Source organism: Vulpes vulpes, chromosome 7 (assembly GCF_048418805.1).
Source record: "Vulpes vulpes isolate BD-2025 chromosome 7, VulVul3, whole genome shotgun sequence".
NCBI classification, from domain to species: domain Eukaryota; kingdom Metazoa; phylum Chordata; class Mammalia; order Carnivora; family Canidae; genus Vulpes; species Vulpes vulpes.
The window spans coordinates 96,038,552-96,062,246 of NC_132786.1; the positions used below are offsets into that span (position 1 = coordinate 96,038,552).

General features: G+C 38.4%; 1 protein-coding gene across 1 annotated transcript in view; it reads right to left on the reverse strand.

The window, feature by feature from the left end:
• CRPPA (CDP-L-ribitol pyrophosphorylase A) overlaps positions 1–23,695 on the reverse strand; it is a 294,464-nt gene that overhangs the window by 246,717 nt on the left and 24,052 nt on the right. Inside the window, exons 3-4 of the mRNA XM_072764452.1 lie at positions 17,507–17,557; positions 8,766–8,915 (exon numbers count right to left, since the gene is read on the reverse strand). Coding sequence (XP_072620553.1) covers positions 8,766–8,915; positions 17,507–17,557 — 201 coding nt within the window. The remainder of the gene's footprint in view (positions 1–8,765; positions 8,916–17,506; positions 17,558–23,695) is intronic.

Sequence of the window (23,695 nt, forward strand, 5' to 3'; positions counted from 1 at the left end):
AATGAAGAATTTAAATCAACAGTCCTTAGGATATTTGCCAGGCTTGAGAAAAACATGTAAGACATCAGTGAAACCCTTATTCACAGAGTTAAAGAGCTAAAAAAAAAAACAACCGGTCAGAAATGGAAAGAGCAGTAACAGGTTCAAAACAGACTGGATGTAATGACCACATGAGTGGAAGAAGCAGAGGAATGAATGAAGAAAGTAGAATACAAAATAATAAAGCTAAAAGAGAGAAAGAGAGAGAGAATGAATTATGATCAGGAGAGTAGATTTAGGGAACTTAATGACTCCATCGAACATAATAGAATTCATATCATAGGAGTCCCAGAAGAAGAGAGGGAAAGGGGGCAGAAGATTTGAGGAAACACCTGAAAACTTCCCTAATCTGGGGCAGGAAACAGACATCCCAATCCAGGAGACATAGAAAACTCCCACTAAAATCAACAAAATAGTCCAAAATAGTTTTTTTGTTTTGTTTTTGTTTTTGTTTTTTTGTTTTTTGGGGGTTTTCTTTGTGAAATAAGCCAGACACAAAGGGACAAATACTATATGATTCTACTTCTACGAAGTCAAATACATAGAAAAGTAGAACAGTGGTTATTAAGGGCTGGGCGGGGGGGGGGGATGGGGAGTTATTGTTTAATGGGTAGAGAGTTTCTATATGGGATGATGAAAAAGTTCTAGAGCTGGATAGTAGTATGGCTGCATTAACATAAATATACTTAACGCCATTGCACTATACACTTAAAAATGACCATGATGGTAAATTTTATGTTAAGTATATTTTACCACAATCAAAAAAAAATGTAGTGGATGCTGTAGAATACTGCTCAGATGCCACCTTCAGGACCAAGACACCTAACACCCAAGAGCTGAGTCCTTCTCCAGGAATTGCCCTAGGCTGAAGGGGGCTTGCCTCTCTCAAGATTACATCCCCTCTCTGGTGACAGCCTACATCCACTGAGTGATCACTGTAGGGCACAAATGGTCAACCGTTTTGCTTCTGAATGGCTATCCTGGCCTCAGAGCTCCCTGTGGGGTTGGCTGAAACCTCTGCTATCATGGAATCACAGTTCAAATCTGCTCATAGATGTTATTCCTGAAGAGTCTTCCTACTAATAACCATCCTTGCAGAGTCTGCTTCCTGGGGAACACAACCTGATTCTCAGTCGGTCATTTTCTGAGTAGAGGCGTAAAACATGTTCCTGTTCCTGGAAGAGGCAGACCTGTATATCACTTAGAGCTTTCTGCAATTCAACAATCTCTTCTTCCCTCTGCTGCACTTTTTTTTTTTTTTAATGTGGACTATTTTGATTCCCATATTAACTCTACAAGGCAGGTACTCAGAGTATTCACAGTTTAGAGGTGAGGAAATTGAGATCAAGTGAGTGTTCAAGGTCAGAGAACTAGGAAGTAGTAGGGATTGGATTTGAATCTGGTTAAATCTAATTTCAGAGTGTTCTCTTAAACCACTCCAGTTTGCTTCCTCCCATGAGATGACAAATTTCCTCTTCAAACCTAAGATTTGAGACTCCCTCAGCAGAAATACTCTGAGACCCAGTGCCTCAGAGCTGAGCGAAGCACAAAACAGAACTCAACTACTTTTCTGCTTCCTCACGTTAGATGGGTTTAGACATTCTTCCATTTGGGGGGCTGGAGGGGCAATTATCTAATTGAATGAACTTTTGAAACTGTACAAACGGAGACTGGAGCTATTTTTCTCATTTTCAGAAGTCCATTAAGTAGGGGAAACTGAACCGCATGTCTCCCATGGAAGAAGGTAACTTGGAGATGACTTGATGAAGTAGGCGATTTGGGCTGGGCAGGGAAAGCTCGAGCCTCTCTGAGTGTGTTTGTTGATTATGAGCACGGGACCAGAGAAGGTGTTAGCAGTTCGAGCTGACCTATTGTAGCTAAATTTGCAAAATGTAGTGATAAAGAAAAAATCTTAAAAGCAGCAAGACAGAAGAAGTCCCTAACTTACAAGGGGAAGACCCATAAGGCTAGCTGCAGATCTCTACACAGAAATTTGACAAGCCAGAAGAGAGTGGCATGATACATTCAACGTGCTGAATGGGAAGAATCCACAGCTAAGAATACTCTATCCAGCAAAGCTATCACTCAGAACAGAAGGAGAAATAGTTTCCCAGACAAACAAAACTCAAGGAGTTTCTGAACACTAAACCAGTCATGTAATAGATACTAAAGAAGACTGAGTGGTAAGTAAACACCCAATGTGCAAAGAATAGAAAGGAACAGAGAAAACCTCCAAAAACAATGACAAAACAAGTATTAAGCGGCACTAAATACCCATCTATCAATAATTATGCTGCATGTAAAAACACTCAACACTCCAATCAAAGCACAGATGGTGTCAGAATGGAAAAATAATATCAACAAGACCCATCTATATGTTGCCTAGCAGACACTCATTTTAGACCTCCAACACCTGCAGACTGAAAGTGAGGGGATGGAGAACCATTTACCATGCAAATGGACATCAAAAGAAAGCCATAGTAGCCATACTTATATCAGACAAACTGGATTTTAAACCAAAGACTGTATCAGGAGATGAAGAAAGACACTGTATCAAAATAAAGGGGACTATCCAAGTAGATTTAACAATTCTAAATATTTATGCCCCTAATGTGAGAGCACCCAAATTTATAAAATAATAAATATAAAGGAACTCTTAGCTAATACTATAATAGTAAAAGACTTTAACACTCCACTTACATCAACAGATCATCTATGCTGATAATAAGCAAGGAAGCAATGGCTTTGAATGACACATTGAACCAGATAGACTTAAGATTTATTCAGAACACTTCATCCTAAAGCTAAATACACCTCCTAGGTCACAAAGCAAGACCTAACAAATACAAAAAGACTGAGGTCATACCATGAACATTTTCTGATCACAATGCTATGAAACTTGAAGTCAAACACTAGGAAAAATTTATATAGACCACAAATACATGGAGGTTAAATAACATGCTACTAAAGAATGAATGGGTTAACCAAGAAATCAACAGAATGTGGAAACTAATGAAAATTAAGGCAACAGTCCAAAAACTTTGGGATATAGCAAAAGCAATCCTAAAGCCAAGTATATAACAATACAGGCCTAACTCAAGAAACAATAAAAATCTCAACCCAATCTCACACCTAGAGGAGCTGGGGGGGAGGGGGTAACAACTAATGAAGCCTAAAGCCAGCAGAAAAAAGGAAAATAGCAAAGAATAGAGCAGAAATAAAAGACATGGAAACTAAGGAAACAATAAAACAGATCAATGAATCCAGGAGCTGGTTCTTTGAAAAAATTAATAAAATTGATAAAACCCTAGCCAGACTTATCAAAAAGGAAACCAAGGGACCCAAATCAATAAAATCACAAATGAGAGATAAAAAATAACATCCCAGAAAAACCATTATAGTAGTATGAAATTATATGCTACAAATTGGACTATCTGGAAGAAATAGGTAAATTCCTACAAATATAAACTACCAAAACTAAAACAGGAAGAAACAGAAAATTTGAAAAGACTAATAACCTAGCAAATAAATTGAATCAGTAATAAAAAATCTCCCAATAAACAAATGACCATGGCTGGACGGCTTCACAGGGGAATCCTACCAAATATTTATTTTTTTTTAATTTTTATTTATTTATGATAGGCACACAGTGAGAGAGAGAGAGGCAGAGACACAGGCAGAGGGAGAAGCAGGCTCCATGCACCGGGAGCCCGACGTGGGATTCGATCCCAGGTCTCCAGGATCGTGCCCTAGGCCAAAGGCAGGCGCTAAACCACTGCACCACCCAGGGATCCCCTACCAAATATTTAAAGTACAGTTAATACCTATTCTTCTCAAATTGTTCCAGAAAATGGAAATGGAAGGAGGACTTCCAAATTCATTCTAGGAGGTCAGCATTCCCCTGTCTCCAAAATCAGACACTCACTTAAAAGAACTACAGTCCGATATCCCTGATGAACATGGATGCAAAAATACTCAATAAAATACTAGCAAATCAAATCCAACAGCACGTTAAAAGAGTCATGCATCATGATTAAGTGGGACTTATTCTCAGGCTGCAGTGGTAGTTTATTATTTTCACATCAATCAACATGACCCATCCCACTAATAAAAGGATAGATAAGAACCATATGATCCTCTCAGTGGATGCAGAAAAAGCATTTACAATGAACAACATCCATTCATGACAAAATCCTTCAACAAAGTAGAGGGAACTTAACATCATAAAGGCCATATATGAAAATCCCATGCATAAGATCATCCCCACTGGAGAAAAACAGCTTTTTCTCTATGGTCAGGAACAAGACAGACACGTCTACTCTCACCAGTTATTTAATATACTACTGGAAGGCCTAGCCCTAGAAATCAGACAGCAAAAAGAAGTAAAAAGCACCCAGGGTGCCTGGTTGGCACAGTTGGTTAAGCATCTGCCTTCAGCTCAGGTCATGTACCTAGGATCCTGGGATCGAGCCCCACATTGCTTCTCCCTCTTCCTCTGCTGGTTCCCCTGCTTATGCTTTCTCTAATAAAATCTTTAAAGAAAAGAAAAAAAGGCACCTGAATTGGCAAGGAAGAAGTCAAACTTTCACTATTTGCAGATGACATGATACTCTCTATAGAAAACCTAAAAGACTCCGACAAAAGACTGCTAGGCCTGATAGAGAAATTCACTATAGTCACAGAATTCAAAAACTAACATATAGAAATCTATTGCATTTCTATACACCAATAATGAAGCAGCACAAAGAGAAATCAAGGAACCAATCCCATTTACAGTTATACCATAAAATATAAGATATATAGGGATAAAGCTAACCAAGACATAAAAGATCTGTACCTTTAAACCTATAAAACACTGATCAAAGAAAGTCAAGAGGATACAAAGAAATGGAAACATTCTATGTTCATGAGTTAGAAAAACAAATATTGTCAAAATGTCTATAATACCCAAAGTAATCTACACATTTAATGCCATCCTTATCATAATATCATCAACATTTTTCACAGAGCTAGAAAAAAATCTTAAAATGTGTATGGAACCACAAAAGATTCCAAACAGTCCATGCAATCTTGAAAACTAGAAGTAAAGCTGCAGGCTTCCCAATTCTGAACTTCATGTGTAGTGATCAAGACAAAATGGTACTGCCACAAAAGCAAACACAGATCAATGGAACAGAACAAAAACTTTGAAGTGAACCTACAACTGTTTGGGCAATTAATCTTCAACAAAGCAGGAAATGATATCCAATGGGAAGAAAAGGATAATCTCTTAAATAAATGGTATTGTGAAAGCTGAACAGCAACATGCAAAAGGATCAAGGTGGACCACTTTCTTACACTATACAAAAAAAATAAATTCAAAACAGATGAGACAGGAAAGCATCAAAAACCTGGAGAACATAGGCAGTAACTTCTGAGTTGGGTCATAGCTATTCCTTACTAGATAGGTCTCCTGAGGCAAGAGATACGAAATCAGAAGTAAACCACTGGAACTTAAAATTAAAATCATCTGCACAGCAAAGGAAACAACAAAACTAAAAGTTAACCTATGGAATGGGAGAAAATATTTGCAAATGACCTGATTAAAGGTTAATATCCAAAATATATAAAGAACTTATGAAACTCAACACCCAAAAACATAATCTAGTTAAAAATGGGCAGAATTTTAAAAAGGGCAAAATACATCAGTAGATATTGCTCCAGAGAAGATATATTGATGGCTAACAGACATATGAAAAGATGTTCAACATCACTTATCAAGGAAATATAAATCAAAACTACCATGAAACCTCACTTTACACCTACCAGAATAGTTAAAATTAGCATAGGAAACAACAGGTGTTGGTAAGGATGCCACTGAAAGGAGGACTATTGGTGGAAATGCAAATTGATGCAGCCAATCTGAAAAACAGTATGGAGGTTCCTCAATGTTCACAGCAGTACCCTATGATCCATAAATTACACTGCTAGGTATTTACCCAAAGAATACAAAATTCAAAATGAAATACAAAATTCAAAGAATACTAATTCAAAACGATACATGCACCCCCCTCCATGTCCACAGCAGCCTTACCTATAATAGCCAAATTACAAAAAAAAAAAAAAGCCCAAATATCCAACTAATGATGGATAAAGATGTAGCATATATACAATGGAGTATTATCCATCAAAAAGGATGAAATCTTGCCATTTTCAACTATGTGAATGGAGCTAAAGAGTATTATGCTAAGTGAAGTCAGCCAGAGAAAAACAAATAACATGATTTTACTCATAGGTGGAATTTAAGAAACACAATAAATGAACATGGGGGGGGGGGTGACAAAAAGAGGGAAACCAAGAAAAAGACTCCTAACTAAAGAAAACAAACCAGGGATCCCTGGGTGGCGCAGCGGTTTAGCGCCTGCCTTTGGCCCAGGGCACGATCCTGGAGACCCAGGATCGAATCCCACGTCGGGCTCCTGGTGCATGGAGCCTGCTTCTCCCTCTGCCTGTGTCTCTGCCTCTCACTCTCTCTCTCTCTGTGACCATAATTAATAAATAAATAAATAAATAAATAAATAAATAAATAAATAAATAAAAGAAAACAAACCAAAGGTTACTGGAAAGGAGGTGAGGGTGGGGGGTTTGAATAGATGTTGGGTATTAAGGAGGGCACTTATAGTCAGCACCAGGTGTTCTATTTAAGTGATGAATCACTAAGTTCTACACCTAAAACTAACATTGTACTGTTAACTAGCTAATTTGAACAAATTTTAAAAACTTGGGAAAAAATTAAATATCTTACAGGAAAACCTTCACAACAATTCTATAATTAAGAATTCTTCATCGTGGGGCACCTGGGTGACTCAGTTGTTGAGCATCTGCCTTTGGCTCAGGTCATCATTCCGGGGTCCTGGGATCAAGTTTCACATCAGGCTCCCTGCAGGGAGCCTGTTTCTCCCTCTGCCTATGTCTCTGCCTCCCTCTCTCTCTCTCTCTCTCTGTCTCTCATGAAGAAATAAAAATCTTAAAAAAAAAAAAAATTTCCTCATCTGAACCACAGAACATAGATAATTAGTGCCATGTTACTACTTTCTGAATTCTCCCAAGAAGAGTGTTTAATTCATTACATACAGTACAGCCTTAGGGAGGGTGCTCCCAAACTGCAGTGTGCATTAGATCACGTGGCAGAGTGGTTTGTTGAGACAAATTGCCGAGACCCATTCCCACAGTTTCTAATTAATTAAGTCTGAGGTGGAGCCCATGAATTTGCATTCTAACAAGTTCCAAAGCATGCCAGTGCTATCTGGGAACCACACTTTGAGAACCAGTACCTCAGTGCATAAGCACTTAATTCAGCAAAAGCTGTTGAAAAAGCTTCTCTGATGTGCAGAACATGAGATTATATTCAAGTTCTCTTCTAAAATATATTAGGAAGAAAGGTATGTGATAACTCCAGGTGTTTAAGGATGAATAATTTCAGGCAATAAGGAAAATGTGGTCTAGCTCTGCAACATTTAGGCTATAGAACAAAGTATTTGAATTAAAAATTGGGGCATTAAGGAGGGCACATGATATAATGAGTCCTGTTGTTACATGTAACTGATGAATCACTGAACTCTATCTGTGAAACTAATATATCATATGTTAATTGAATTTAAATAAATTTTTTAAAAATTATGACAGCTTAACATTGATATAATTAATGGCCATATACAGGTCAATTCCTGTACTCCAAAGTCATCATTTTAAATAAATAGTACAAACCATGGCAGACTATTCATATCATTAAAATGTATTCTTATTTACATCATCCCACTTTAAAACTAACCAATCAAGATTGAATCAACTTATTATGTGATCACCTTCTATCCAAAACAAGAGGCATTGTTACAAATGCCAAAATTCCTATTACTACTACTACATATTCTTTGAAGTCCATCATTCCAAACTCTTCACTGATTATTTAACATCAACCAAATGATAAGTTAGTTCTAATTTAATTCACTGGGAAGTTTCTGACAAGCATAATACCTAATAATCAGGAACCCTTTATCCATAAATATCCAATAAATCTCGGTAAAAGTTATATAGGTCGCAAAGCATTTCATTACATGAAAAACAAAGATAACCCAGAAAATCTAACATGAATGAGCTATGTGAGATTTTTAGTCAGTTAATTCAATTGTTAAAAGTATAGCTGTGTAGGAAATTTACCGTAAAAGCCTTAAATGGCTGTCCTTTGAATACCCTTCCACCTTGATATGAGAAATTGGCTTTTGCAGTATTTTCAGTCAGCAGGTAACTGCTAAGTGTGGTTCACTACACTTTTACTGTTTGCAGAAACATGGCTGATGTCAAACACTTGTTTTCCTTCTGGGAATCTGAAATTTTTGTACATTCTAAGGCAGGAGACACATTATGTGACCAATCACCTTGGACACCAGCCTCAAATGCACTTCCCTGAAGTGTTGCCAAATTTTCATTGCTGATGGGGAGAAAAGAGAATGCTTTGTGACCCCTCATGGGAAGATGAGAACTTACATTAAGAGTACACATGGATTCTTCCAGACTCTCCATGTGTTTCTCCTATTCTCAGTTGTGAATCCTCTCCACTTCACCATTAGCAATTCTAACCATGAGTTCAACTATAGTGGAATACCACAAGTTCTTCCAGCAAAACTCCAAAAAGAGGAGTAATCTTGAGGTCCACCACTATAGACACTTTCAGAAATTAGGATTCTTACCTGCTGATATGCTTCATAGATCACATCAAATAGAAAAGCCTGTGGCATTTCACTTGCTCTGTGTCTGGCACGATCAAGTGAATGGTCTAAGCAACCATCAGCAGATGGACTGATCACAGTAGATACAAGAGGTCGAATTGCTCCTGCTGCCTAAAGAAGAAACAAAAGATCGAAATAAACATTTATTTCACTTAGGGCATATTTCAAAGTCAAACTCTGAATTTTCTCATTTTGGGGAGGTTTTATTCCTAGCTTTAATAAGTACTCTTAAGAAAACATTTGACCAAGTGTTGATTTGGTTTTTAATTCAGTATTTTACATCAAAAACCCTCTCTCTTAATATTGCAGTTCCATGTAAGGGATAGTTTGTTGTTTGTTTTTTTTTTAATTTCCATTATAGGTTCACAATCCTTTGCTCACTGGTCACTGAAATCTACATTTTTTTTTTAAGATTTTATTTATTTATTCACAGACACACAGAGAGAGAGGTAGGGACACAGGCAGAGGGAGAGGGAGAAGCAGGCTCCATGCAGGGAGCCTGAGCGGGACTCGATCCCGGGCCTCCAGGATCACACCCCAGGCTGCAGGTGGCGCCAAACCGCTGCGCCACCAGGGGCTGCCCTGGTCACTGAAATCTAATACTAGACCATAATAACAACAACATCCAAGTGGGTATTCCATGAAGGTGGAAGGGGGCAGGAAAAGTTACTGTGGAAAATATGGACATGGATTACACATCAATATTTCTTAGCATGCCTTCAAAAGATTTACTATCAACACAGATAATTAAGTAAACAGACCTATTCCCTAACATCCCCAAAATGAGACTGAACCTACCTATGAAAAACCATTCCCTTCACACTACCTCAGAGCAACGTTCCCACAGTTCAAGGAGCCATTGATTTCAATTGCTCTGATAAAAGCTATCTCGTTTATAGATGCATCTAAACATTACAAAAAGGCACCTTCATACCTGACAATTTATCCCCTTTATCTTTAGTAGTGTTTGATTGTAGTCTTGAAGGTCATTACCAAACAATGGCTATGGAGAAGCAGCTTTAAAGTATAGTTCCTGTGATAGACCATTAACCAAACCTCCTCCAAAAGTTCCTATCTTCCACATAACTAATACACAGATATTACAGCATATCAAACTGATGAGCCAATTTGGTCTTGAGAAGACCAGTATCTGTGTAAGATAGATAGCCTGTAAACTAGCTTATAAAATCCCAGAGATTGGCTAAAAATCAAAGCTAATACGTAAGCCAAGTAGACAGTTTATAAACTGTCAACATTTCTAGTGACTCAAGGAGAAGTTTGGAGCCTAGAAATAAAAGCAAAAATGAGGAGACAGCCAGGGCTGATAGTGAAGCAGGGATGTCCAAGTAGGCAAAAGGCAAATAAGAACAAAACACAACTGGCCAACCCTGACACCTAGAAGGCTAGAAGACAAAAGAAACACATATGCATGCATGCATGCATACACACACACACACACACACACACACACAGCTTTTAAGATTTTTTTTAAAAGATTTTTTATTTATTTATTCATGAGAGAGAGAGAGAGAGAGGCAGAGACACAGGCAGAGGGAGAAGCAGGCTCATGCCGGGAGCCCGACGCAGGACTCGATCCCGGGACTCCAGGATCGCGCCCTGGGCCAAAGGCAGGCGCTGAACCACTGAGCCATCCAGGGATCCCACACACACAGCTTTTTAAGGGAAAAGTTATTCTTATATTGTACCTATATATAAGTAATATTGGCAAAATATTTTTATCAGGTCATGAAGCAAAAAAATATATATATATATATTTATATATATATATATCTAAGAGAATGTGAGTCATAAAGTGTCAGCATGGGGACTTCAGCAGACTGTGTCTCCAGCAAAAGAACTAGTGAAATGTTTTACAACAACCATTTAAAATCTTTGAAGGGCATGTAGCAAATGAAACATTTAAGAATATCAACTAAATCTGGATAAAAACAGAGCTTGTGGTACTCAAGTCATAATCTTTCTTCCTTAATAGGAAGCTCCCTGTGACTGAAGTTCAACTCCAAGTAGGTATGGCTGATGAGATGGGTCTTTCCTCTCCCCCAGTGCAAAGGGCAGAGTGCTAGCACTTCCCATCCCACTCAGCTCCAGGTCACAGAACCTAATTTAAAGCCAACTGTGGATAAGATATTGGAGACTCTCTTCCCACCACATAACCTCCACTTCCAAGTAGAGTATCTACCCCAGGCTCAGTAAGCACAGAATGGATGCTCGGCCCTGAATACCCTTAACCCCAATCTCACATAGCGCAGATGTTTTGCACCAGGCGGAGAAGCTTAACAAAAAGCTAAGAGTCTTCAAGTGTCTCCATGTACCACCCTGGTCATAAAGTAGTTTTACTTAGAAAAACAAGATGCCCCAGCAAGGGGTGGGGACAGTGATTTTTACAGCGACAGAGACAGGCTCTAAGAACAGCTATCAAGAACAGCAGGGGGCATGAAGAAGGACTTTGCCACCCACAGACTCCCCCCTTACCACGTGGGAGATGGAGCAGAGCTTTCAATGCCAGGTAGATGGGTACCAAGGCTGGACAGCACAGTGAGGCTGCAGTTCAAAGACTACATTGTCCTCACAGTGGGACCGGATCTGGATCAGTCTATCATGGAGGAGAACGTTTGTATCCCATGACCTTGTCACCTAGCCCCCCTGCTTCTCAAGCAGTCTTACTGATCCAATCCTAGGCTCAATGGGAAAAATTGCCAGCAATCATCCATTCCCGGGCTTCCTTTGGTCTGGGTTGCAGCTCCCCTGTTACTGAAGCTCCCTGTATCGTCCCAAGGACTGTGGGAACTATCCTGGGTCCTGTGTCCTAGTCAACTGTCCTGGGAGGAAGTCCATGAAGGACTTGAGGGGACAAGAGTGGGGGCAGCTAGATGTGTCCACCACCAGCTGTCACAGCGTTAATGCTGCATGTACACTTGTGTATTCGTCTCTAACTTTATCTAAGTGGTGACAAGGACTGGGTGAGGGCTCTTAAAAAAAGAAAGAAAAGAAAGGAAGAAAAGAAAGGAAAGGAAGAAAGAAAAAAAAGTTTTCTTTTAAACTTTTCTTTTAAACTTTAAAAAAGTTTCCCTTTGGGGAACTCATCTTATATGAACATGATTGCAGCCATGTTTAAACCTAAGTGCACTCATAAAGGAAATGGAGACCATCAGGCTAAGCAATTAAGAGAAAGGTGGCAGCTATAAGAGAGCCATAAGCTCAATTGTTGGCAAGCTATTTTACCATAGATAACCACGGAAAGAGACAAGTAATGACAACCCCCCTGGAATCAGAGCAAATTTCCAATACTGGACTCAAAAACTGCCCTTTCAATGAAGCCAAGGTAATTGAATCAGATTATAGAGAATTTTATACCTCAGGCATTGTCCAAAAAAAAAAAAAAAAGCAATTTGCAGGCAATGAATAGAGTATCAGTTGAGTGTGATGTCAGACAGTGAGTAATAGATTAACAAAAAAACAAAGAAAACCTACTAAACCACTGTCATTACAAGGTGGCTATATTCACGCCCAAGACTGTATCCTTTGTGAAGTGACTTTAGAGACTTCCAACTAGTAGGGGGGAAAAAAAAAAGACTTCACTGAAATAGACCAGCAAAGTTGCATTCAACAGTAACAAGTCCTGAGGAAATAGAAGAGAGACTACCAACATCTAGAATTGATAAGTTATCTAAAGGTCCACCAACCAATTAATGGATAAAGGGAGTGTGCTACATATATTCACAAGAAAGTTTTGTGGGGTTTTTTGCCATAAATAAGTTGCTATTTTCAACAACATAGATGGACTTTGAGGGTAATGCACAAACAAGTGGGGGTGGGGGGTGGGAGGCAGGAATTCTATTTAGTGTAATCAGGAATTAAAGTGATGGTATTTTTACCAATCTCACAGAAATATAGAGCTATGGAACAGTATAGTTCCATATGTTATATGGAATATAAGATGGAATATAGAACTATGAACAAGTGTATTTCCATAAATTAGATGAAATTTCAGTTTCCTGGGAAAGCATCAACTACAAAAACTGATTCAATAGACAATTTTAATAGATACATAACAAGAATACAGAATTATAAATTTTTATTCTGCATGAAGAAAATCCCAGCCAGCTTCACTGGTTACACCAAAGAAACAATCCTTCAATACCAATTCCTCACATTATTCCAAAAATATAGGAGAGAATATTTTTTAACTCACTCTGTAGGATTAGTATTACCAAAACCCGACAAAGCCATCACAAAAAAGTTAAACTACAGACCAAAACCCCTGATGAATATAGATGCATAAATTTTCAACAGAATACTAGCAAACCAAATTTGGCACTACATAGTACATATTATATACTATAACCAAGTGGGATTTATCCCATGAATGCAAAATTGATTCAACATACCAAAAATCAATGTCATATATCACATTAACAAAGGGGGGAAAAAAAACAAAAACATGTCAACAGATGGAGAAATAGACCTTACAAAATTCAATACTCCTTCATGTAAAAAGCATGCAACAAAATTAGGAACGGAACTGCTCTAGCCAATAAAGATGAATAATGAAAAACCCACAGGTACCATTGTATTTGATCAATATTCTGTATTTTTGATTTAATATTAGGAGCAAAAACATTCACTGTCCCCACTTCTGTTCAACATTGTACTATAAACTCTAGTCAGGAAAATTAGGCAAGAAAACTAATAAGAGGCATCCAAAAACAAATCAAACTATGTCCATTCACAGACAGTATTGTATAGAAAATCCTAATGCCCTAAAAAAGTTAGGAACACATTCAGCAAGAAGCCACAGGACAAGATCAGTATTTTAAAAAAAATTAAAATCACATCTATCTCAATACTAGCAAGCAACATTTCAAAAGAAAATATCATTTACAATAGTGTCAAAAAGAAAATATTTAAAGTTTAACAAAAAAAAAAAAAAAACTTCATTTCTCTGAGAACTTTAAAAATTCCCAAGCTCTTATGCAAAAGCCAGCATCTCTACCAACTCACTGGTACCCACTCCCTCTCAAGTCTTTCTCTATATTAACAGTCCTCCTTCTATCCTGCCTCATCAGTTTTTATTCCTTTACTCACTACCTTTAATGTCCAGGCCTTTGGTGCCAACTCAGTCAAGTCATTCCTCCTTTGATCACACTTGCCTTCCAACTAGGATCAAATTTTCCCTGTTAGTTTCAAACAAAAGTCTGGGGTAGCCCGGGTGGCTCAGTGGTTTAGTGCCGCCTTCAGCCCAGGGCCTGATCCTCAGGTACCGCGTTGGGCTCCCTGCATGGAGCCTGCTTCTCCCTCTGCCTGTATCTCTGCCTCTCTCTCTCTCTGTCTCTCATGGGTAAATAAATAAATATATCTTTAAAAAATAATAATAAAAAAAAAAGAAACAAACAGAAGTCTGTTGACGAGTACTACTTTAGTATCTGTACTTATATCTCCAATATCTGCCTCTTCCCATGTTCTCTGCAATCTACTTTAATGTGTATTAGGTCCACAAAAACTTATTTACCAAAAATCACTCAGATCCCCACACCCTGGCCAAATCCAATGGCAAGCTCTGTCTTCTCAAGAGCATTAGTTCATCTGGCTTTCAGAAACCATTTTCAAACATTCATCTCACTCCCACACTAAAACCTCAACTCTAAATGGTCCCAAGCTGGGACCTCTAAGTTCTCTAGCTATCCTCATTCTGTAAGTAACCTCATCAAGTCACAACACTGCATATCATCTATGAGAATTTCCCTATTTATAGTAACACCCTAAAATGTTCCCTGCAATTCTGGACCTTCGTATCCAAATACTCTATTAAACTTCTCAGATCAAGAGATACGCCTCAACTATAAACATAACTGAGATCAGTTTTGGTTTCACACATAGCACACACTCCAAACCCGTTCCTCCATAATTTCCCATATTCATAAAGGTCAACTCTATTCTACTCATTATTCTTGTCAAAAACCCTGATCATCATTGATTTCTCTCCTCTCATATTCCAAATAGAATCCATCAGAAAGCCCCATCACCTTCAAACTACCCCACATCAGCATACATTTCAATGTTTCCACTGTCACAATCTGAACTCAAAGTACCCATTCTTCCTGCCTCAGACCTCATATAGAAAACAAAGGCCATAGGAAGGCATTAGTATTTTCCACTACATTAAAATAAGCTGCAAGAAAATTATTACAAGAAATATAACAAGCAGAGTATCTCTGTGCACAATACATAATTCCTAGAAAACAGTTTTTACTTGAAAGATACAAATATGTAACTGAAATTTAAATTAAAAAATAGAAATAGGGGTAAGAGACTTTCATGGGAAATTCAAAGAAAACATAAATCTTCAAAGTACTTGAAAAAAAATGCCCAGTCTATTAACAAAAGGCTAAATTAAACCACAAAGAGAAAGCATTTAACAGAAGTTAAATCATACAAATAATTTTTTTTGCAGGGATATGAAAAAGCATACACACCTAGTATGTCCTTTAGAGATACACACTACAAAATTGAAAAAAAAATTCAGGATATTGTTTATCTATGTGGGAGAAATAAATAGGAATAAGGCAACAATATAGTTTTAAAGTGACTAGTAATGTTCAGATGGTACATCTAGAAGTGTCCAAAAAGCTTTTCATGTTCCTTTTAATTTCTTAAGGTGTACATATGGACTCTCATTTCGACTTCTAAAATCTTCTCAACAGAAGAGAACCACCCATATTTGTGATGTCATTATGGTAGGATTGGTATATTCCAAGACTCAGTAAGGTTCTTGTTTAAGGGAAGCCTAGAGATCAGCTATAAGGTAGCACAACAGGAAGATCACTTAAAGCACAAGGTGACTACTAACTTACTAAACAAAATGTTCATGAAAAGGATAACTTGTCAAAAAAAAAAAAAAGAAAATCACCCTTAAGCCAACCTTTTTTATTCCTCCAACTACCACTCACCCAACTACCTGGTTTAAACAGAGAAGAAAGATGCTAAAATTGACAGGCTTGTACTCCACAGCTGTTTCCATAGAAAAGGACATTTGTTCAGAAAATAATCAGTTCTTGATATTTTCTGAAATTTAAGCTGTCAAAATTAAGACACAAGTATGGACAGTGTCTTTTAGCTGCCTCTAAAATAGAGCTATGCGGGTAGTTTGTTATATGAAGCATAATTCCCAAGTTGTCAAATACACTGCCTCATTGGGAATTAGCCTAATAAGCCCTGAATGGAAGCTTAACAGCTCAGCACCACAGTGATTACTTGCCTCTCAAGCTAATCTGTCAAAGTATTTCCACATGTCATTGCATGGAAATCATCAGAGATACAAATCATACAATGTGGAAAAAGGAACCCCACCTCTTCTGTTTACTTTTAAAAGTACATTTGAACAATACCTAGGCATACACAGAGCAGGTGCTGACGTGCATTCCTACTCACATATCTGCGTTCAAGCTAATTATGACAATATAGAAATCCTGACTATATAATTACAATTTCATTTAGCTGAGTTGTCTTTATTCCAAGACTACTTAATAAATGTTTACACAATCACATCTTTAAAGTTAATCATTGGCCATTATAAGATTTTAAATATTTTGTATTTTGACAATATCTTCCATCCCCTTTTGCAGAAAATAATGCATTCAATACAGAAATCCAAGTATTTTATAAAAACCTATCCAAATTGCTCCATCACTCCAAGTACCCCTAAGAAAGGATATGTATCAAGAATAAGGCTTATATTTGATATACTCAATTTCAACTGCTGAAAATCAAAGTAGTATCATTTAACTTAAATCTAGTATGATCAGAAGTATTCTACTTGAATGTTCTTAATGTTTAATAAGCTTTATTACATTTTGATCCCTGGAAATACCATGGTTCCTTGATCTGCTCCACTTCTTCAACTTCATTTGAGAGTAATATGGAGATTATACAGGGTAGTAGTTTTAGATAAGCAAAGCAAAAGCTTTTCATGCAGTAGCTTTTTCAACATCAGGAACACATCAAGTTTTAGCTCATTCCATAGTAGTCAGAGAATAATTCATCACCTGCCCTGGGCACTTCAGCTTTTGTCAAAATAAGCCTCAACTGTCCCATTAGATAATAAGAACTCACTGAGTGCCCACAAATCAAATTGCTTCTTTAGTCTTAGGACTTAACACAATGTTTCTTTCCCTCCACTCAGATACAGAATCCAACATCCCAGGAGCTCTTATTACCTGACCCCCACCTAACACTCAACTCTGAGCTTCAGTGCACTTTATCATGATCAAAACTAACCAACAGAAAGACAGTACAAGTTGCTGTTAGCCATGGTCAATTATACATTAAGATTCTTCATTTCAAAAGTAACATCATGGGCCACGTCATTTTTCAGAGCTTTTAAAATAGGCCCAAAATCCTTGGCACAGATTTCTAACACTGGGTTGTCAAAAAGTACATTCTTCCTGATGCACATATATTAACTTTTGACTTCTGAAGCATTCTTCAATTATTACTAAGTCTAATCCTACTGCAAAAAGCAAGGAGCACCGACACATACACTCACACACACCCATGTCAAAGTTTCTGGTTATTAAATTACACTGTTTCTCTTCAGAAAAGGACTCAAAATACTTTTTAACTAAAAACTAATGCTAATCATCCTATAGGGCACGGGACAGCCCCCACAACAGAGAGCATCTTACCCCAAAAGTCAATTGTGCCAAGGTTGAGAAATCCTGTGCCACTTCCATAGTCTGATATAGAAAAAAAAAAAAAAAAAAAAGATCAGCTAGTCTACAAAAATCCCTTTTGCCTTAAATATGGGAAAAACAACCCATTAAGTATAGAGGTCTCTTTTTATAAGGGATGCAGTAAAATATACCTCAGTCACGTGTTGGTAAGTTCACAAGCTGTTTACACTCTTTAAGTATGTATGTCCATGGGTAGGACTGCCGAGTTTTGGCAAGCGATTCAGTGTCTCAACTAATTTCACACAACCTTGGAAGGATGCAGGGAGGGCAGGAGCACAGGGATTTTGGAAGAAATGATGAAGTCTACTGGCAGGGAATAGCAAAGAAAAAAAATCAAAGCATACAGAAGCACACGTCTTATTACCTCATGGCTTACAGTGTCCCATCAGGTCTGACCCATCCAGTTCCCTTAACATTTTTTTTTCCAACCTCTACTTCTTGCTTTATTTCAGTTGGCTTAAATTGACCTTCACCACTCAGCTGGATCAATACTGTAGATCTCAAACTAATTTCAAGTCCCTCAATCTCCTCCTGTACTCCACCTATCCAATCTCTAAATTTCCAGTCTTAGGTTATTTCCCCTGGGGCAGGGGTGGAGGGCGAAGTGCAGGATATCAGTGGTTCCCCCTTGTCTGAAGAAGCCAATTCAAGCAGAGACATCAGGCAAAATTAATGAATTCAGACCTACACACGATTCCAGACATGCTGAAAAAGGCAAATTTAAGTGGTTCTGTTCAGCTGAAGTTGAATACACAAGGTCTGGAATCATAGCAGAGACGGTGTGGCATGAAAGAGATTTTGGAGAGAACATGTCAAGCGGGAGTTAAGATGGTTACATGAAAGTGCTTTGTACCAAATGAAATAATTATCTCACAAAGTTACATGTTTTAGGATTCTTTTTATACTGTATCCTAAGAACAGACAGAGACGTAAGGACAGAGAATTTATCACTGGTTGACAGGGATTAGGAAGAGAACAAAAGGTCTGAGTACCAAGTAGCTCCAGGAGGCAATTCTTTGAAGTGTTAGGAAGTTCTGTATAGGTAATTGTCATCACAACAGACGTAAATACTCAAACTATATAACATGAGTATTACTATATGTCACTTTTTCAGTTAAGTAATGTGAGCATGATTGATTGCTCAGGAGTGCTCTTTCCAGTTTTCACAGAAGTTAAAGGGAATGTTTAGAGTATGGGAAGATTGATCTGGAAAGAGTGGTAAAAAATACATATAAAGACTACAGTCACAGAAGACAAGGTAGAGAGAGTTGCAGAATGAAGAACTGGTTAATAGTGTCAAACTTAACTAAGACATTCTGTATACGCTGGTGTATTATAATACAATTCATTTCTCATGTCAGCCACCTGGAGTTCACACAATCCCCATTGTTCACAATCAGACTGCCCTTTTCTTAGATACCAGATACAAAAGGGGTCCTCATAACACGTATACTCCTGATCAACTGGCTCCAAGTCCAGGAGGTTCTCACAACCCCCACTAAAGTTCACTAAAACCCCTGGAACTCAAGAGAATGATTATGACTACATGTTGATTATGATTACTTATGATCACATGTTTAGGACTTAGGATATTTATCAGACTAGATAAATGAAGAAAGACCTAGTATAGGGTCTGGGAGAACCCAGAACACAGCTTCTGTGGTACCCTATCCCCATGGAATGATGAAGTGCCATACTGTCACAGCACTGTTCAACCAGGTAGCTCCCCTGAGCTTTGGAGTCCAAGGTTTTTATTGGGCTATCATTTTGGCAGTATGAGTAATTGAATCACTGACCATGTATTGAATTCAATTTCCAGCCCTATTCCTCTCCCATAGAGGTGGAGCTGATTCAAAGCCTCAGATTTCCAATCACCATTGGTAATTAGACACCATTAGTGTTTCTGGTGACCAGCCTCCACCCTGAGTGAGCATTATCATAAGCTCAGGGGAGATCCAACAGGTCCAAAAAAAGAAAAAAGAAAGACCCTATTACTTGGGAAATCCCAAAATATTTCATTCTGCCTTTGAGGACTCACATATAAAAGCCACTCAGCTTCCTTATTTTACAACAGACTAAAAGTACACATCTAGTTTGGGAATTGAAAAGTTATAGGTGATTTTGGACAGAATAGTCAGAAGAAGCCAGACTGCTGTGCAATAAAGAGTCAAGATGTCAAAGAGAGAGCAGTAAATGTGATCTGTTACTGTCAGAAGTTGATTAGGGAAGAGAGGACAAAGCATGATTAGAGATGCAAGAGCTTTCCTGTTGCACTGTCATTTGCAAATTCATGTTATGCTGGTAGATTTGTGTATATAATAGCTAGCTAGCTTCGTAGTCCTAAAATGATTCTCCCACATTTCTGTGTCCAACTTATTTTACCCTTGTCAACATCTCTCTTACAATGTCCTTATTACTGCTTTTTCATCTCTCGACTTTTAATTATGCAGAAATATACAAGTAATTTGTACTTAGTAAAAAATTTGTACTTCCAGCAGTATGGCTGACAAATTATCTTACAAAACTTCTTGCTATTTAAAAAAAATCAGGAGAAATGTTATTGACAGTTCTTTTTCCCCCCAGTGTGACTTTTAAAGGTTTTTTTTTAAAAAATAGGGTTTTTGTTTTTTTTTTTTTTAGAACTATGACTCATTAGGTAACTTCCTAGGACTAACATCAGAGAACCAGAATTCAAGGAAAACTGCGGAGATGCTTTGAGTTAATAATAGGCTTTAAACAAATGAGAAGGAATGAGAAATCATATTTTGAGCCTATGCTACTTGGTCAGTTAGAACTGTGGTCCTCACAAAAAAAATCCATGTAACTATTTATAAGGTAGGCCAGATAAAATACAGTCACCAGTGTGGTAAGACTACAAAATAGTTTGCTATCCTGGCTTGGACTCTGACAGGGAGGGGCATCTCCCTTGAGAAGTACTATCACCTAGATTTGATGAGAGTTCAGAGTTTGGCTTAACATTACCATAAGATGGATAAAATCTCAAGCCAAAAATTAACATAAGGAGATTTCAAAATGCTAAAACCCTCAGGATCCCCAGCAAAACCAACACAAATCTCTGTTCTAGAAACACATCCTCATCTCATGCCCAAAGAACTCCTACTTATAACGGCTTGCCAAACATGGGCCTATAATTTACTGATCTGAACAATACAATTTAAATCACAAGTAGAAGTGGAGAAATGAAGAACTACAAAGAGTCACATTATCTACAAGGTATTATTCATATTTAAAATACTGAGAAATAATATAAAATCCTAAGAAAAAGGAGGCCCATGACATTTTGAAGGAACCAAATCAAACTTCTAGAAAATGAAATTTTACTTTAAGAATACTTCAACAAGAGATTACATTGGGTCTTTTGTCCCTTGCTTTGGATTTATTCCTGAAATTCCTATCTAGTCACATAATAGAAACAATGCACATTATCTGTGAAAAATAAGTTACTTTAAAAAAAAAAATGTCAACCTCATAGACACACTATAGCTAAGATAGCTGTGTAGTAGGAAGACCATGCACTTGCCTTATCCCTCTAACACAGCTAGGTTAGCTATCAAATCATTCTGAATACCTAAGAAATGGACCTGAGTACTGATAGAACAAACTACACAACTAGAGGGAGAGAAGAGGCCACACCAAAAAACTACAAAGCCCAGATATTTAGTTTGGGGAAGAAATGTGCTGCAAGTACTGTGGAAGTGAGAGAGCCCTGGTCTCAGAGGAAACGGACCAGAGGGGGGTGGGGGTATAGAGGGGAACACATGCAGGAGAATATTGCCCCAAAGCCACTGGCTGGAAAAAAGAGAGGCTGAGTGTTCTTAAGGTTTGTACAACCAGCAGGGTTCAAAGACTGGAGGTTTCCAGAGGTCAGGATGGAATAGAGTGCAGTGCCCTGGGGTTCCAGGAAAGGAGGCAGTCCAACAACCCTGGGGTAGACTGCATGATTGGAAGAGGACTTAAGGAACAGAGAGAGACTGCTCTTCTAGCATCTGTGAGAGGTGGAGTTCACAGAAAGGCCTCTCTGGGGACAAAGGAGTCAGTGGGCACCATTTCCCACCCTCCACATAAGAGCAGACACCCGCCGAGGGTGGCTAACACAAACACAGGCTATTTAGCCTGTTTTGCTGCAGATCCTATGGCCCTGAACTCTAGTTTGATTGCCCTTCTCTGTAAAACCTGCATCCATCCCAATGTGGTAAGACCCTCCCCCCAGAAGACCAGCACAGCCCCTAGGCCATAGCAAGTCCCTAAACCTTGGAGTTTTAAGAGTTAGCAGGTTTGGCTGGGACAGACCCTAAAGTTCACCACATTGTTCCAGGCAAACAACCTGGAGACAGACTGCATGAGAACAGCAATCTGAAGGATGCCTGGGATGTACAGGGGGACATTATTCACTATTCTGTGGTGCTTCCCTGAGAACAGCAAGCAAGGAGGCCCATCTCTGGGAACAAAGTTGCTGGCTGGCACCAATTCCCTCCCCAGTCCCTCAGCATAAACCAGCTTCAGTCAACAGCAGAGCTCCAACCTGCTTACACCAAGTCTCAAGCCCCACTGTTCTGTTGCTATAGCTTCTCTCCAGGCTCAGAACAGTGGGCCCCTTCCCCAGAAGACCAGTAAAAACCCACACTCAACACATCTTCCAACCATAAAGTTCTGCAAGGCTTCACGTGGAAGTAGCATCAGGTCTCATCTAACAAATAGACCAGAGCATACCTAGTTTAAACTCGCCACACTCTGACCAAGGTCCAAACACTGCCCACTACAGGCAAGGAGAGCCTCCACAGATGACTAACTGAGGGACAGAGCAGCCAAAACACAGCAGCAGAGCAGAGAGCATGATAAACAGTCCCTGAAGCATCAGGTCCTGGAAACTATATGACCACTTTTTCCAAAAGGCCCTTCCTTTCCAGAGCAGAAAATTTAACAAGATTTTCTAACACAAAGAAGAGGACAGAGATCTATACAAAAATGTCAAGACGGGGATACCTAGGTGGCTCAGCAGTTTAGCGCCTGCCTTCAGCCCAGGGCATGATCCTAGAGTCCCGGGATCAAGTCCCACATGGGATCCCTGCATGGAGTCTGCTTTTCCCTCTGAGTCTCTGCAAACCTCTCCCTCTCCCTCTCTCATGAATAAATAAATCTTTTTTAAAAATGTCAAGATGGAAGAATCCATTCCACAGAAAAAGAAGACGATGACGATGACGAGGACATCATCACAGCCAGAAATCAAAACAGATACAAGTAATATGCCTGATGGAGAATTTAAATCAACATTCACATGGATACTTGCCAGACTTTAGAAAAACATGGAAGATATCAAGGAGACCCTTACTGAGAAGAGCTAAAACTCAGGCAGAAATGAAAACTGCAGTACTGAGATTCAAAACCAACTAGATGCAATGACCACAAGGATGGAAGAAGAAGAGGAATTAAGTGGTAATACAGGAGATACAATTATGGAAAATTTTAAATGAAAGAATTATAGATCATAAGACTAGATATAGGGAACTCAGCAATTTCATCAAACATAATAACTTTCATATAGGAGTCCCAGGGGGAGGAGAGAGGGAAAAGCAGCAAAAGGTTTGAGGAAATAGCTGAAGATTTCCCTGATAGGGGCAAACAGAGATTCCATCCAAGATGAGACACAGAACTCCCATCAAAATCAACAAAAGCAGGGAAATGTCAAGACATATTATAGTTACATTTGCAAAATGCACTGATAAAAAAAAAAAAATCCTAAAATCAGCAAGACAAAAGAAGTCCCTAACTTGCAAGGGAAGACCCATAAGACTAGCTTTAGATCTCTACACAGAAATTTGGCAAGCCAGAAGAGAATGGCATGATATATTCAATATGCTGAATGCGAAGAATCCACAGCCAAGAACATTCTACCCAGCAAAGCCATCATTCAGAACAGAAGGAGAGATAAAGAGTCTCCCAGACACACAAAACTAAAGGAGTTCATGAACACTAAACCAGCCCTTCAAGAAATATGAATGGGGACTCTGAGTGGGAAAGGAAGACCAAAAGTGACAAAGAATAAAAAGGAATAAAGAAAATCTCCAAATAACAAAACAAGTAATAAAATGGCAGTGAATTCTTATCAATCACAATTACTCT